Below are 13,627 nucleotides of genomic sequence, written 5' to 3' on the forward strand. Positions count from 1 at the left end.
TCCAAAATGAATCCTTTGAAAACTCCAGTATATTTCTGCATGGTGCAAAACACAACTAGTTTACAGACTGGACACAAATCATCACATTCATCATAATGGCCTAATATTTGCTTTGCAATATCCAGAACTGTAATCTTTACATATCTTATGTACATTTATGATGAAAATATATATTTGATTTTTACAACCTGCAAATAATATTCGATGGAATAAATTTAGAATTTTCAAGGTTTTATCAATTTTGAAATCAAGCCCAAACCTTGATTGAATGCCTTAATTTATTTGTCCTCACACAGAATGACTTGTGTTTCAGAAACCTTGATGAGCTGATCAATTCTAACCATTTTCCTGTGTAATCTGATGTGTTCATATAGCAGCTTTCTTCCATAATTTTCAATAACTTCAAACACTTCTCCATTATGTCCAGAAGTTAGCCAAGATAAGGTATTTGACTAAAAATTTATCAATTTCTCCACTGCACTCTGAATTCCACTTAGTTGTATATAGGTGCCATTTCCAACCCTTATTCAGTGAGAACTTAGTAAGATCACACACATTGTTAGGATCGGATGAAATTGTGATCTTTATTGTGAAATTGTGAACTGATGCTGCAGTTGCACCTTGATAAGAGATTAAATGGGACTTTAAAATTGTAATATAAAGCAATTTATTATCTTGACTAGGGTTATTCTATCAAGTTTTGATTGAATTTCAAAGCCAGTCATGTAATAAAAAATAAGTATGACTTTGAAGACTTCGATGTTCCTTGTTTGTTTACATAGTTTGTTTAATAAGATCATCTTCCTGCAGGGGTTTCTACAAGTCATGTATCTGAGTGACTGAATCATGGATCAATAATCACGTCAAGTTTACACTGAGTCCTTTCAGAAACATACTTGTCGTTTCTCAGATGATACTGATCATTGTCACACTCAGCCAGAAACATGCATTGGGCCATAACACTTCTGCATGGCTGATTCAAACATATTATGACTCGGCAAAATGAGGTGCAATTCAATTGTGGAGAGTTCGTGGTCCAGTTGGCAAAATGCACTCAGTTGAGTGAAACAAGTTTAATGCCAGCCTAGTGAATAAATGCCTGGAATCAAATTGTTAATTGTTTGATTCGTTGGACTGAGGCCCATTACTGTACTTCTGACTTGAGGTTTGTAAATGATGTTGTAAAGATTAACATCTGTTCTCCATATAGATGAAGGATCAACAGGGCAATTCTACAGCACAGGAGAGTGCCAAAACAAGACATGATTTATTCAGAAGATCCTCCAATTGGAAATAAACATTCTATAAATTATTACGGGCTACTTGCAAAAATCCTCATACTTTCCCTAAATGTACAATATGTCAACTTAGTGGCGGGTGGATCAACTCCTCCTTATTGTGGAGTCAGAAAATATACATTTTTTAATGCTCCACAGATTGAAAACATTTTTCAGTTGGTCTGTACATATGCACACATTTCAGACCCAGAAATTTAGCTCAGAAATCTATAATAAACGTGAACATGAGTAAAGAACATGCTATGAAGAAACGCAAGGAATTAAAGACAGGAAAATGTGTCAGATAGGGTGATAATAAACAGAGATGGAGCCACAGTTTTCTGACCTCTACTCCTAACTAGTGGGGCTGAGCTCTCCGTCTTGCTAAATTCAAATGTACAGGGTGCCCTAAACAGATGGATACACGATAGAATCTGTTAAGAAATGGGAAATACATAGGCTGTCTACTTGGCATTTTTAGAGATTTCAAGTTGGATTTTAACCCATTATACACCTGGCCGATGTAAAGGAAAATTGGGTGGTGTGTATATCAGGTAGCTGATCTGCAATACCAAGTTTACTTTCTGGAGGTGAAAGTTAAAATGTACCCCTTCATATATACAGGAAGGACAGTGGAGCAGTGAAGGTTTTCCCAATATTTAAAACCACATAAAAATCCATGAACTATAGATGAAGTGTCCAACTCAGTGGTAGGAAATATTTGTGGGTATTTTATAGGATTGTACCAATGTTCATCTAAAGGAGCAATGGGCACAGTGAGCTGTCAATAGATTTAAAACCAACACGTTGTGTTTCACAACCCCAGTAGGACTGTTTGAGGAAGTAACTACATTGGTTGACAAGGACAGTCTGGTGGATGTAATCTAATTCGATTTTCCAAGGGAATTTCAGTAATGTTTCACATATAAGGCTTGTAGGTAAGGTTTAAGGCTCATGAGCTTGACTTCAAATTAGCTAATTAGACTGAAAACTGGCTTTGCTGTCGATGGCTGCACTGTTGCGTTTTAGATCAAATTGCTCTTCACACTATTTATTAAAGATATGGAGGCACAGGAGCCATTTATTGCACTATTTAAATTTTTGACATGCACCATAACAGAAAATTACTCCAAGGGGTGCCCATTAGCAAAGATGGACTACTGGAAGATTTGGAGTACGAGTACTGATCATTCACTGAACCTTTCTGGTCTATGTAAGGGGCCGTCAACAAGGTATATCAAGTATTTGTTTTCATTGGAGGAAAAATAAGTTATTCTAACCTTGTGTAGATCAATAATGAGGCCACATTTTGAATATCGGTAGAGATGTTAGCAAGCTATTTGATTTGGATCATGTATGTCAAACTGCAGAACAAGGGGTGTAAAACAAACCCAATCTCAAATTAGATTAGAGATTCTTTCCTCCCATATAGGAGACTAACAGCAAAGGTTAATGCTGTTGTTAATTCCTTCAAAATAGATTTGGATAAACAGCATGTTTGAAATAGAATTTACATAGATAAGTATTTGGTAAAACATGGAGGTAGATTTTTGTCTTCACCGCATGGGTGATAATCTGACGAAGGGTATCACCAGTCTTTTATAGAACCCACCTGATTTTCATTCCAATGATTTCACTGGGTGGGCTCTATAATGAGCGAGTGATCTGCTCCGTCAGATTAGCTCCCAGTTGGTGAAGACAAAAATCTATCTCCATGGCATTTTTTGTTGTTGAATTCAAGGAAAAGTAATCTGTGGAATGCAACCAGTTAAGGTTAAATAGTAGAAATGTAAGCAGAGATATATTTTATGAAATAAAAACAGAAAATGCTGGAAATACTCAGCAGGTCAGGCAACATCTGTAGAGATTGAAACAGAATAACGTTTCAGGTCGATGACCCTTCATCAGAACTGGCAGTTCTGACGAAGGGTCATCGACCTGAAACGTTAGCTCTGTTTCTCTCTCTACAGATGCTGCCTGACCTGCTGAGTATTTCTAGCATTTTCTGTTTTTATTTCAGATTTCCAGCATCCACAGTATTTTGTTTTTGTATATATATTTTATGAAGTTTGCTTGATTAACTTTGTGTTGGAGAAAACATGCTGATATTTTCCTCTGGAGGTTAAGTACTGAGGGATTGCTGCACTGTCAGATGTACCACCTTTCGAATGAGATGTTTGCCCTCTCAGGTGGACGTAAAAGATCCCATGATATTATTCGAAGGAGGGCAGGGGAGTTATGGCCAATATTTCTAACCTCAAACAACATCATTAAAAAGTTTTACTGGTCATATATCTCATTGCTGTTTGTGGGACCTTGTTGTGTGCAACTTTAGCTGCTGCGTTTCCCTACACTTCAAAAGTACTTCATTTACTGTGAAGCACTTTGGGTGGTCACCAAAGGTGCTATATAAATGCAAGTCTTTCTTTCATTCTTTAACGTATTTCTTTATCATGACAGCCTACCAAGGCAGTTTTTAATTAAGGCTTAAAATTAAGGCTGTTGAAACTGCCACGAAGGGGAGGTTGTGAATGGAGCTGTGTCAACATGGAAAAAGATCACTAGTGGGATACCACAGGGATCAATGCTAGGGTCATTGCTAGGGAAGAGATAAAAGTATCTTATGCATTTCTCCACTTCACCTGACGAAGGAGCAGCGCTCCGAAAGCTTGTGATTTCAAATAAAGCTGTTGGACTATAACCTGGTGTTGTGTGACTTCTTACAGATATAAAAAGATCTTGATAAGTTGGGAAGATAAGCTAATGAATGGCAAATTACATTTAATGTGGACAATTACAAGATGATAAGATTAGGGAAGGGAAATAAACAGTGGGAACATTATCTAAATGGCTCTATGCTACAGGAAACAACACAGGAGAATGATCTGCGGTTTTGGTGGATAGCTCACTGAAACCAAAGGTGCAATCTGCGCAGCAGTAAGGAAAACTAACCGGATCTTGGCATGGATACCCAAATGGATAGAGTAGAAATTCCAGGAAGTGATGAGTGTGTACAAGGCACTGGTATGACCATGCCTGGGGTACTGTGTACAATTTAGTTTGCTATACCACACCAAGGGTATCCAGGCATTGGAGGCAGGCAGGAAAGGGCAACCAAAGTGAAACCTAACTTAAGGCATTGCAGGGGAGATTTTCTTTTCATTGTACTTTATGGAAAGGACCAAATAGCCACAATGCTTAGAGGAAGTTTGGCCAGAGAGAACTGCATGCTGTAATGGAGTCCACCTAATTTTCCTCTATGTGCTGCATCCAGGTAATCCTTTACATCATGTGCAAGAACAGGAAAACCTGCTCTCTCACTGCAGGAGGTTTAAGAGCCTGTGACTGATTAGAACAGAAAGCTCAGGGAAGCTCCTAAACAAGTTTCTTAAGGGAACAGATCAATTAAACCCTAATAATGTTTGAGATGACTACAAATTCTAGAGCTGGGAACACGGCCCAAGATTCAGAGAGGGGAGGTGCACAGACAGTTTACATTTAACTGTTTTGCGCAGAAGTTAGTGAACTTGTAGAACCAAGTGCCCGGGAAGACGGTTGAGGCAGAGTCTAGAAACGTTTAAGTAAGAATTGGACCAATATTGAGGGAGTGGCGATTGAAGGGTAATAGTTTTTAGGACCACCCAGGTGGACTGTATGGGCCTGTACTATGTTCCTATACTCATCTATGGTCCTTTCTGGGTATGTCAAAGAGTGAGTTTCTGCAAAAGATTTCCTTAGTTCTTTTCTAATTTTTCAGTGATAGCATAAGCATAACTTATATGACATAACAGTGAATTTGTTCAAATCATAATGTACTTAGGAATCTGAACAAAAATCTGCAGCCAAAACTAAGCTGTTTTGTGAACTAGACCACTAGCTCTTATGGGTTTCAAATGGACTTTGTTTTTTAAAAATATGCCAACTCTGTCTCTGCCTCTGCCTCACTCTGAACAAACCAAACCACAGTTTAATTGGTTCAGGGTTGCCAACACTGGCGATGTTGTTAACAATTTATTGATTTTACACTGTTGTTTTCATGTGATTCATGAGGCTAGAAGGGAAAGAGGTGTAAAAGTTTCTCCCTTCTATCCCAGTGAATCATGCACATTAAACAATATACAAGATCATGGTTGCTGGCAAGCTTTGCATTAACAACTTTACTGGCATAGAAATCCTTCCTTGTGGAAATTAATAAGCCTAACTTTTCTACTTGCACTTCACAAAATAATAACTATATATACAACAACCTGCTAAAAGCTGCTGCCTATTTGGTCACCAGACGCCAGGTACAAGCATTTCAAATGTTTTTTGACATTAACAATTATCTCTGAAAGAACAGGTTTTACAGTGAAACTTTTCCAGCTTTCTCTTGATTAAATGGTCATCATAAAGTGCACTGAAGCTTCAGCGACCACAATCAATAATACATGTTTCCATTATGGCTCAACAAGCTTTACAATGTTTGGGTAGCATCACTACACACACCTCATTGTATTTATATATACTTTACATATTCTTCTGTATAATAACTATTTTGCAATCAAGTGCACACATGAATTTTAGGTATCTAGATAAATGTTACATTTACAAAAAGAATGTAAAAAGGCAGCATAAGTTACTAGAAAAAAAGTTACACTTCGACTAATTCTTTGTGACATCATATACACATATTAGTTTGGCAGATGAACATGTAATGGCAAGTCCACTACTTGTTTGAAGTAGTAGTATATTTCCATCACGAGTTGTATACTTTCACTTGGAGAAGTGTTACATTCATAGCTCCATTTGTCACATTATGCTGAGCTCTCAGAATTGTGCCTTAGGTTTTACAAAGTACTAAAACCAACCAACCCGAGAAGGCCTGGAAGTGCAAACCAAATGTTCTATGTGGTTGTATTCATTTGGCAGTTTTGATGGACTTTTGAGTGGTTGTAATCTGGTGAGATTCAACAACTTGGTCTCCAGCTTCAATATCAACAATTTCTTTTTCAGGTATAGCCTCTAGGCTCCGCCTTGCCTTGGATGATTCTGCATTCCCAGTGCCTGGCTTGTTCAGACCACAAGACACTGCAGCATAATGGATTTGCTTCAGGTTGTCCAATGCTTCAATTTTAGCATGTTTCAGCAGATCAGCTTGTCCCTGTGGAGAATGAATAATTAATAAACCTTAAAGTAAACAAATTGTTTAAATAGGTACAAAATGCACAAAACAGAGATACAGGAGAGAAACTCTAAGACATCATACTTACCAGCATGGCTTTAGAAGGATGATTCCACAATCTGGTGCTCTCAGCCAGGAGCAACACTCTCAGGGTGTCCAGATTGGAGACAAGGCAACAACATTGTAGGTCTGATTCTACAACTGGTCTTCCCTGCGAGTGCAGCTTCCCGTTGGGAATGGCACATCATGGAATCACTCTTTAATATACACATAGTACAAACCCCCAAATTGCATTGACTTCACGTCATGACATCAGCTTAATGTAATCCTCCAGCAGGACTCAATTGTTTAGATCAGTGCTGTTTCTAATTTATATAAAGTTTTGGGGATTCGGAAGCTCAGTGTAAACTGGTCAAATGTGTACACGACACCAAACTAAGAGGGGTAGTGGAGGTAAAGGAGGCAGTTCAAAAATTAGATAATAAGTTAAATAAAATATTTGAGTGGACTGAACAATAGTAGATTGAATTTATGACTGGTATCAGGAGCTTCTTCTTCACACAGAGTGATCAACACTTGGAATGTGGGTACAAAAATTCTCGAATCATTTAAGAAACAATTAGATGTAGTAAAGAGGGGGGGGCTGTGTAAGGTTGTTCTGGATAGATGTGATTAGTATTACAAGCTGCCCTAAATCAGTTCATGGACTGGCCAGAAAGTGTTAAATTAAAATGATATACTCAATATCCACTTTTGAATCCATTGTAAATTTGAATCAGGTATTTATACTAGCTACGTTCAAATTTATTGGCCCCGATTTTAGTCAGCAGTATTATTATTTTAAAAATCTATGGAATTTTTATCATGGAATGGAAGGAATGACACTCCAGAATTATAAAATTCATTTTTCAGGACCAGAGAGGTTGTTCAGCAGTAATTATGATTTAGTGCACCGTTAAAAACTCAGTTACACCTCATTCTACTGGCTTAACTTTTTCAATGGTTTTTACAGCAAGAATAGTGCATAAAAAGTTGAAGTTCACGTCAAATCACGGATTCTGTGTTGACTGCATCTGCAAAGACTGCAACAGTGCACCCTGTGGAGGAACAGGGTATCACTGACAGCAACTTCCAGATTTCCGCATTTAAATGCACATGTGCGGACACCAGAAGTTGTTTTCAGTTTTACACGGTAAGAACATAAGAAATAGCAGCAGGAGTGGGCCATTTGGCCCCTCGAGCCTGCTCCGCCATTCAATAAGATCATGGCTGGTATTCTACCGCATCTCCACTTTCTTGCACTATCCTCAGATCCCTTGATCCCTTAATATTCAAAAATAATCTCTATCTTGAATATACTCAACAACAGCCTCCATAGCCCTCTGGGGTAGAGAATTCCAAAGATTCACCACCCTCTGAGTGAAGAAATTTCTTCTCATCTCAGTCCTAAATGGCCGACCCTTATTCTGAGACGGTGACCCCTGGTTCTAGACTCCCAAGCCAGGGGAAACATCCTCCCTGCATCTACCCTGTCAAGCCCTGTAAGAATTGTGTATGTTTCAATGAGATCACCTCTCATTCTTCTAAGCTCTAGAGAATATAGGCCTAGTCTACTCAATCTGTCTTCATAGGACAATCCCCCCATCCCAGGAACCAGTTTGGTGAACCTTCGTTGCACTCCCTCTATGGCAAGTATATCCTTCCTTAGGTAAGGAGACCAAAACTGTACACAATACTCCAGGTGTGGTCTCACCAGGGCCCTATAGAATTGCAGTAAGATGTCTTTACTCTTATATTCAAATCCTCTTGTAATAAAGGCCAACATACCATTTGCTTTCCTAATTGCTTGCTGTACCTGCATGTTAACTTTCAGTGATTGGTGTACAAGGACACCCAGGTCCCCCTGAACACCAACATTTCCCAATCTCTCACCATTTAAAAAATACTCTGCTTTTCTATTTTTCCTACCAAAGTGAATAACTTCACATTTCTCCACATTATATTCCATTTGCCATGTTCTTGCCCACTCACTTAGCCTGTCTATATCCCCTTGAAGCCTCCTTGCATCCTCCTCACAACTTACATTCTCACCCAGCTTTGTATCATCAGCAAACTTGGATATATTACATTTGGTCCCCTCATCCAAATCATTGATGTAGATTGTGAATAGCTGAGGTCCAAGCACTGATCCTTGCGGTACCCCACTAGTTACAGCCTGCCAACCCAAAAATGACCCGTTTATTCCTACTCTCTGTTTTCTGTCCGTTAACCAATCCTCAATCTATGCTAGTATATTACCGCCAATCCCATGAGCCCTAATTTTGTTTAATAACCTCTTGTGTGGCACCTTATTGAATGCCTTCTGAAAATCCAAATTCACCACATCCAGTGGCTCCCCCTTATCTATTCTGCTAGTTACAACCTCAAAAAACTCTAACAGATTCATCAAACACGATTTCCCTTTCATAAATCCGTGTTGACTCTGCCCAATCCTATTATTATTTTCTAAGTGCCCTGTTACCACGTCCTTAATAATAGATTCTAGCATTTTCCCTACTACTGATGATGGCGAACGCTGACAGTTTCGCCGTTATTACAACTGAATTCCAAACCATTGTCTCACAGTCCCGAGCAAAACCCTAGGATGAGGTGGCAGATTTTACTCTGAAATATGATCAGCGCAGGTAACACCTCAAAGTTTATCCTTCCCAAGTTGGAGTGATTGTTGAAGAAATTCACAACCAACATGTGATAGAAATTGTATCCGAGTGCCAAACCTGAAAGATATGCGTTCTATTGCATGTGATGAATATTTTCACAAGCTGCGTGGGTTGCTGCTGGGAAACTGATGCTAATGGAGGGAGCTGGGGTGGGGGAAGGAACAGTTTGCTTGCTTGGATTTCGACTCAGGTGAACATACTTAGTTTAATGCACCACATAACTGAATCAGTGCAATCAGCAATTCTATGCATCCACTTCGCCACTTTGAGGTTTAGAAGCAGAAACACTAATAAACAAAGGAAGGATGTGGTACCAACAAATAAATCATGGACCGCTTAAAAGTAAAAGTCTATGCAACAGTTGCAGTATGAAGCAAGTAGTTACTGAATACAACTCTGGTCTACTTGAATATTTGGAGCAAGTAATGAAGTCCACTGTAATAACACTGAAAAAACAGAAAATACAAAAAGACAGTGTGATGGGGAAGCAAGCATCTATGACCTATTGAACATGTCGAAACGTTGGTTCCACATATGGGAGAGAGTGTTTTTTTGGATAGGCCATATTGTTTGCATTATTTATTTTAACATGATTGTTGAAGATTTCTGATATTCCAATCACAGTTGAGAACTCCTGCCGTAGAAAAATGGCTATAGAATTGTGGGTTTTCCCATTCCCGTCCTTGTATGAGCACAGGAATCTCAGCTCCCATATATACACGTGGTAGATTATATTCCTTGACACTCGTGTCCCAGTTTATGTACAATACCTCACTGCATCCACCTGGCCGATTCTGTTCATTATTTTATAAACTTTATCAACTACCTGAAGAAGAATTAATTTAGCTTGCTTAATTTCTCTTCATAGCTTTTGGATCTGAAACTTGGAACCATCTTGTTGTGCTTTTAAAAAAAAAAAGATTTCTACTGAACTTTTAGAAGTACAGTGACCACCCTTGTCAGTTGGGGACTTTCTCTGCAGTACGGAAAATAACTGAACTTGTTTCATTTAAAAAAATATATTTCTTTAAGTGTGACACATCAGTTTACATGTGTGAGAGCATGACACCTGAAGTGCGATGGCAATGTCTCAAAAACTTTTAAATAAATAAATAAATTGCTGATGATTAAGGAGAAGTCTGTGATTTTGGACGGCCTGATTCTCCTGAATGAAAACGACTGTGTGAAGCAGAATAGCTGGGAAGTGGGAGGGTGTTGGAACAGGAGGGAAAAATGTTAATGAAAAGTATCATATCAAAGGTACATACAGCATCAACACAACACTGATAGCAAAAAATTATTTGGCCCGTAACTTGGGGTCAGCGGCAAATAAAGGCGCTCGCCACTGGCCCCGAATAAAGCGGCCCACAAAGATCTCGTGATCTCTGTGGCAAGAGGTTTGCCTTTTTCGACGTGCAGTTGAGATCAGTGTAAGTTCATGGGGAATCCCATAGCTGCTGTGATGTCGACAAGCTGTCTAAGCAGCCAATCACAATGCAGAATTCTTACTGACAGGGAAGTAGAAAATGAAAAGCAGCTTTTATTCTGATTTTTAAAAAAATGTTATAGAAAGTAAAACAAAGATTGGGGAAAAAGGTAAACCTGAAATAAATATGAACAAGCTTTTAAACGATATAATTTTTTTTTAAGTTTCTTAAAAATTGTAAATGGGGAAATTTGACACTCCACAAAATTTAAATTAGATTTCCAGGGCCATAACGATTGTATAGCAGTCAATACGCTGTTAAAACCCCAGTTACACCTAATCCAACAAGGTCTAACTTTTAATGGGGTTATACAACAGCGACATTACCGTGGAAAAGCCAACGTTTTCATCAGTTTCACTGATTTCACAGATTACACTGATTGCCGGCTATTGAGGGGAAGGAGGTCCACAGCGCAGCCAGTGTCGGAGCAGGGAATGACTGACTACAACTTCAGGATTTCCGTGTTAGGATGCGCATGCGCTACATCCTGAAGTTGTGGTCAGTTGCAAAGAGGTAATAACACCGAATGCTGTTCGTCTGCTGTTATTACCCATCACAAATTCTGAGCCTTTAAGTTTTAAGATTGCACTCAGGCGTGTAACTCTGTAACCTTGTACTTAGGACAAGCAAACCCCAGATCCCCCACTGTCACATCGTATAATCTTTATAATGAGCTAATGGAGTCAAGTCAAAAGAAGTTTTTATTTCAGTCACACTACTCAGTAATAAAGTAACAGAATTGGCTCTATTTGTTCTCGGAACAAAAGTAGAAGACATATGCTAAATGACTTTAGCTTTTAACCTTGTACGTCAACAGAGACATGCAACATTCAAGAAGAATGGCTGAAGGGTCGATAACGAGAGGGCACAGATTTAAGGTGATTGGCAAAAGAACCAGAGGCAACAGGAGGAAAAAACTTTTCTCGCAATGAGTGGTTAGGATTTGGAATGCACTGCCTGATAGGGTGGTGGATACAGATTCAATAGTAGTCTTCAAAAGGGAATTGGATAAATACTTGAAGGAGGAAAAAATTGCAGGGATATGGGGAAAGAGCGGGGTGGTGGGACTAACTGGATTGCTCTTTGAAAGAGCCGGCGCAGACTCGATGGGCCGAATGGCCTCCTTCTGTGCTGTACTATTCTATGATTCTATAAGAAATGTCCTACATCCAGTTTTGACTGAACTTAAAAGGAGTGACTGTCTCTACATAGTTCTGTATTAAGCTCTTTCAATTACGAAGAATGGCACTACAGTTACTCCATATCATCTCACTTGTATCAAACAGCTAGCAGACGAGGAGTCAAATTGCAGTACCATATAACTATTGCCCCTGTGGAATAAATCAGTTCTGTGGTATTTATCAGCAATAATAGTCTATTAAAAAGTAGTGCATTTTAAATGGTTCATTCATCAACCTTAAAAGTAAATCCTCTTGTCTGAGTATCAGTGACAATTTTGTTAATAATACATTAAAAGAGATAAAAGAACAATACTTAACTGTCTATCAGAATGCTAACAGACTTTCTTCCTCCCATCCTCCCAAGAAGCATCAATCATGCTTCCAAGTACTCTGTGTACATAATTTTACCAAAGTAATTTACTGTTAATGCAAATTTTCCATTTTGTTTTTGCTGCTTTTGTGCATGGAGCTGCATCAGAATGGAGGAAAGTGATTAGCAGGGTGCCTCAGGGGTCAGTTCTGGGACCATTATTGTTTGCATTGTACATAAATGATTTGGAAATGGGCAGAAATGAAGCTGTCTGCATTTGCTAAAGATAAAAAAAATGGGGGAGAGGGGGCTGCAAATAACATGGAGAAACTGTACCAAGTAAGTCTGCCCTCTCAGGTGGACGCAAAAGGTCCCATGATACTATTCGAAGAAGAGCAGGAGAGTTCTCCCGATGTCCTGGCCAACATCTATCGCTTAACTAACACCTCAAACAGATGATCTGATCATTTATTTCATTGCTGTTTGTGGGATCTTGCTTTGTGAAAATTGGCTACTGCGTTTCCTAAATTACAACAGTGGCTACACTTTAAAAAGTACTTCATTAGCTGTAAAGGATGTGCCGAGGTCATGAAAGTTGATATATAAAGTTAAGTGAATTGGGGTCACAAGTGGCAGATGTTATTTAATCTGGACAAATGAAAAGTGATGTGACTGGCGAAGGGAAATATAAAATGAACAATAGCAGACCACAGGACACAAGAAAGGAGTCTGGGGCTACTGGTCGATAACTTGCTGAAACCATTAACAGTGTCTGACAGCAGTAAAGAAGGCAAACAAGATCTTGCAGCGTACAGCCCAGTAAGTGAGCTTATATACAATACTAGTTCAGCCCCAAATGGAGAAGAAAGTAACTAAACTGATACTGGAGATCAGGCATCTGAATTTTGAGAAGAGACTGGAAACTGCGAGTATTTACACTGGAGAAAAGAAGGTGCTGGGGAGATCTTATCGATGTTTTCAAAATTCTAAGGGGTGTAGATAAACAGAACCCTAATAAATTGTTTGACATACCCACAAACTCCTTAGCCAGGGACTATGATTCAAGCTCTGAATAGAGAATGTGAACAGGCAGTTTGGATTTACCACTTCACACAAAGGGTGATCAACGTGTGATACCGACTGCCCAGAGACACAGTGAAGGCAGATCACTCGTGCAAATTCAAGAGGTAGCTTTTTAGGCAAAAGCAGCGATGGAGAATATAAAAATAGAGCAGAGTGTTTCTTTTGAACTTTGGAATCAGTAGATGGAGTGTTTCTGAATATTCCTGTGCTTTCCAGGACCAATAAATGACTTATAATTTGTAGAAATGTTTTTACGTGCTGATGTTCACTTTAAGTAAGGATCATACTGTGTTCTAATCTGAGGCTGGCAAATTGATCAGCATCTTGTCCTTAAATTCTTACTAGGCTTCCTTTAACCTCAAACCACGGATGTTGCCTGACTTGCTGAGTTTTTCCAGCATTTTCTGT

The 13,627-nt window shown here is 38.9% G+C and overlaps 1 protein-coding gene across 1 annotated transcript in view; it reads right to left on the reverse strand.

Annotated features, from left to right (window-relative positions):
- Positions 1-3,258: 3,258 nt before the first annotated feature.
- plcl2 (phospholipase C like 2) overlaps positions 3,259-13,627 on the reverse strand; it is a 410,033-nt gene continuing 399,664 nt past the window's right edge. The window contains exon 6 of the mRNA XM_085988018.1: positions 3,259-6,417. Coding sequence (XP_085844144.1) covers positions 6,175-6,417 — 243 coding nt within the window. The 3' untranslated portion in view covers positions 3,259-6,174. The remainder of the gene's footprint in view (positions 6,418-13,627) is intronic.

Source organism: Somniosus microcephalus, chromosome 5 (genome assembly GCF_052327205.1).
Source record: "Somniosus microcephalus isolate GS21.2 chromosome 5, FLI_Smic_1.0, whole genome shotgun sequence".
Taxonomy (NCBI): Eukaryota; Metazoa; Chordata; class Chondrichthyes; order Squaliformes; family Somniosidae; genus Somniosus; species Somniosus microcephalus.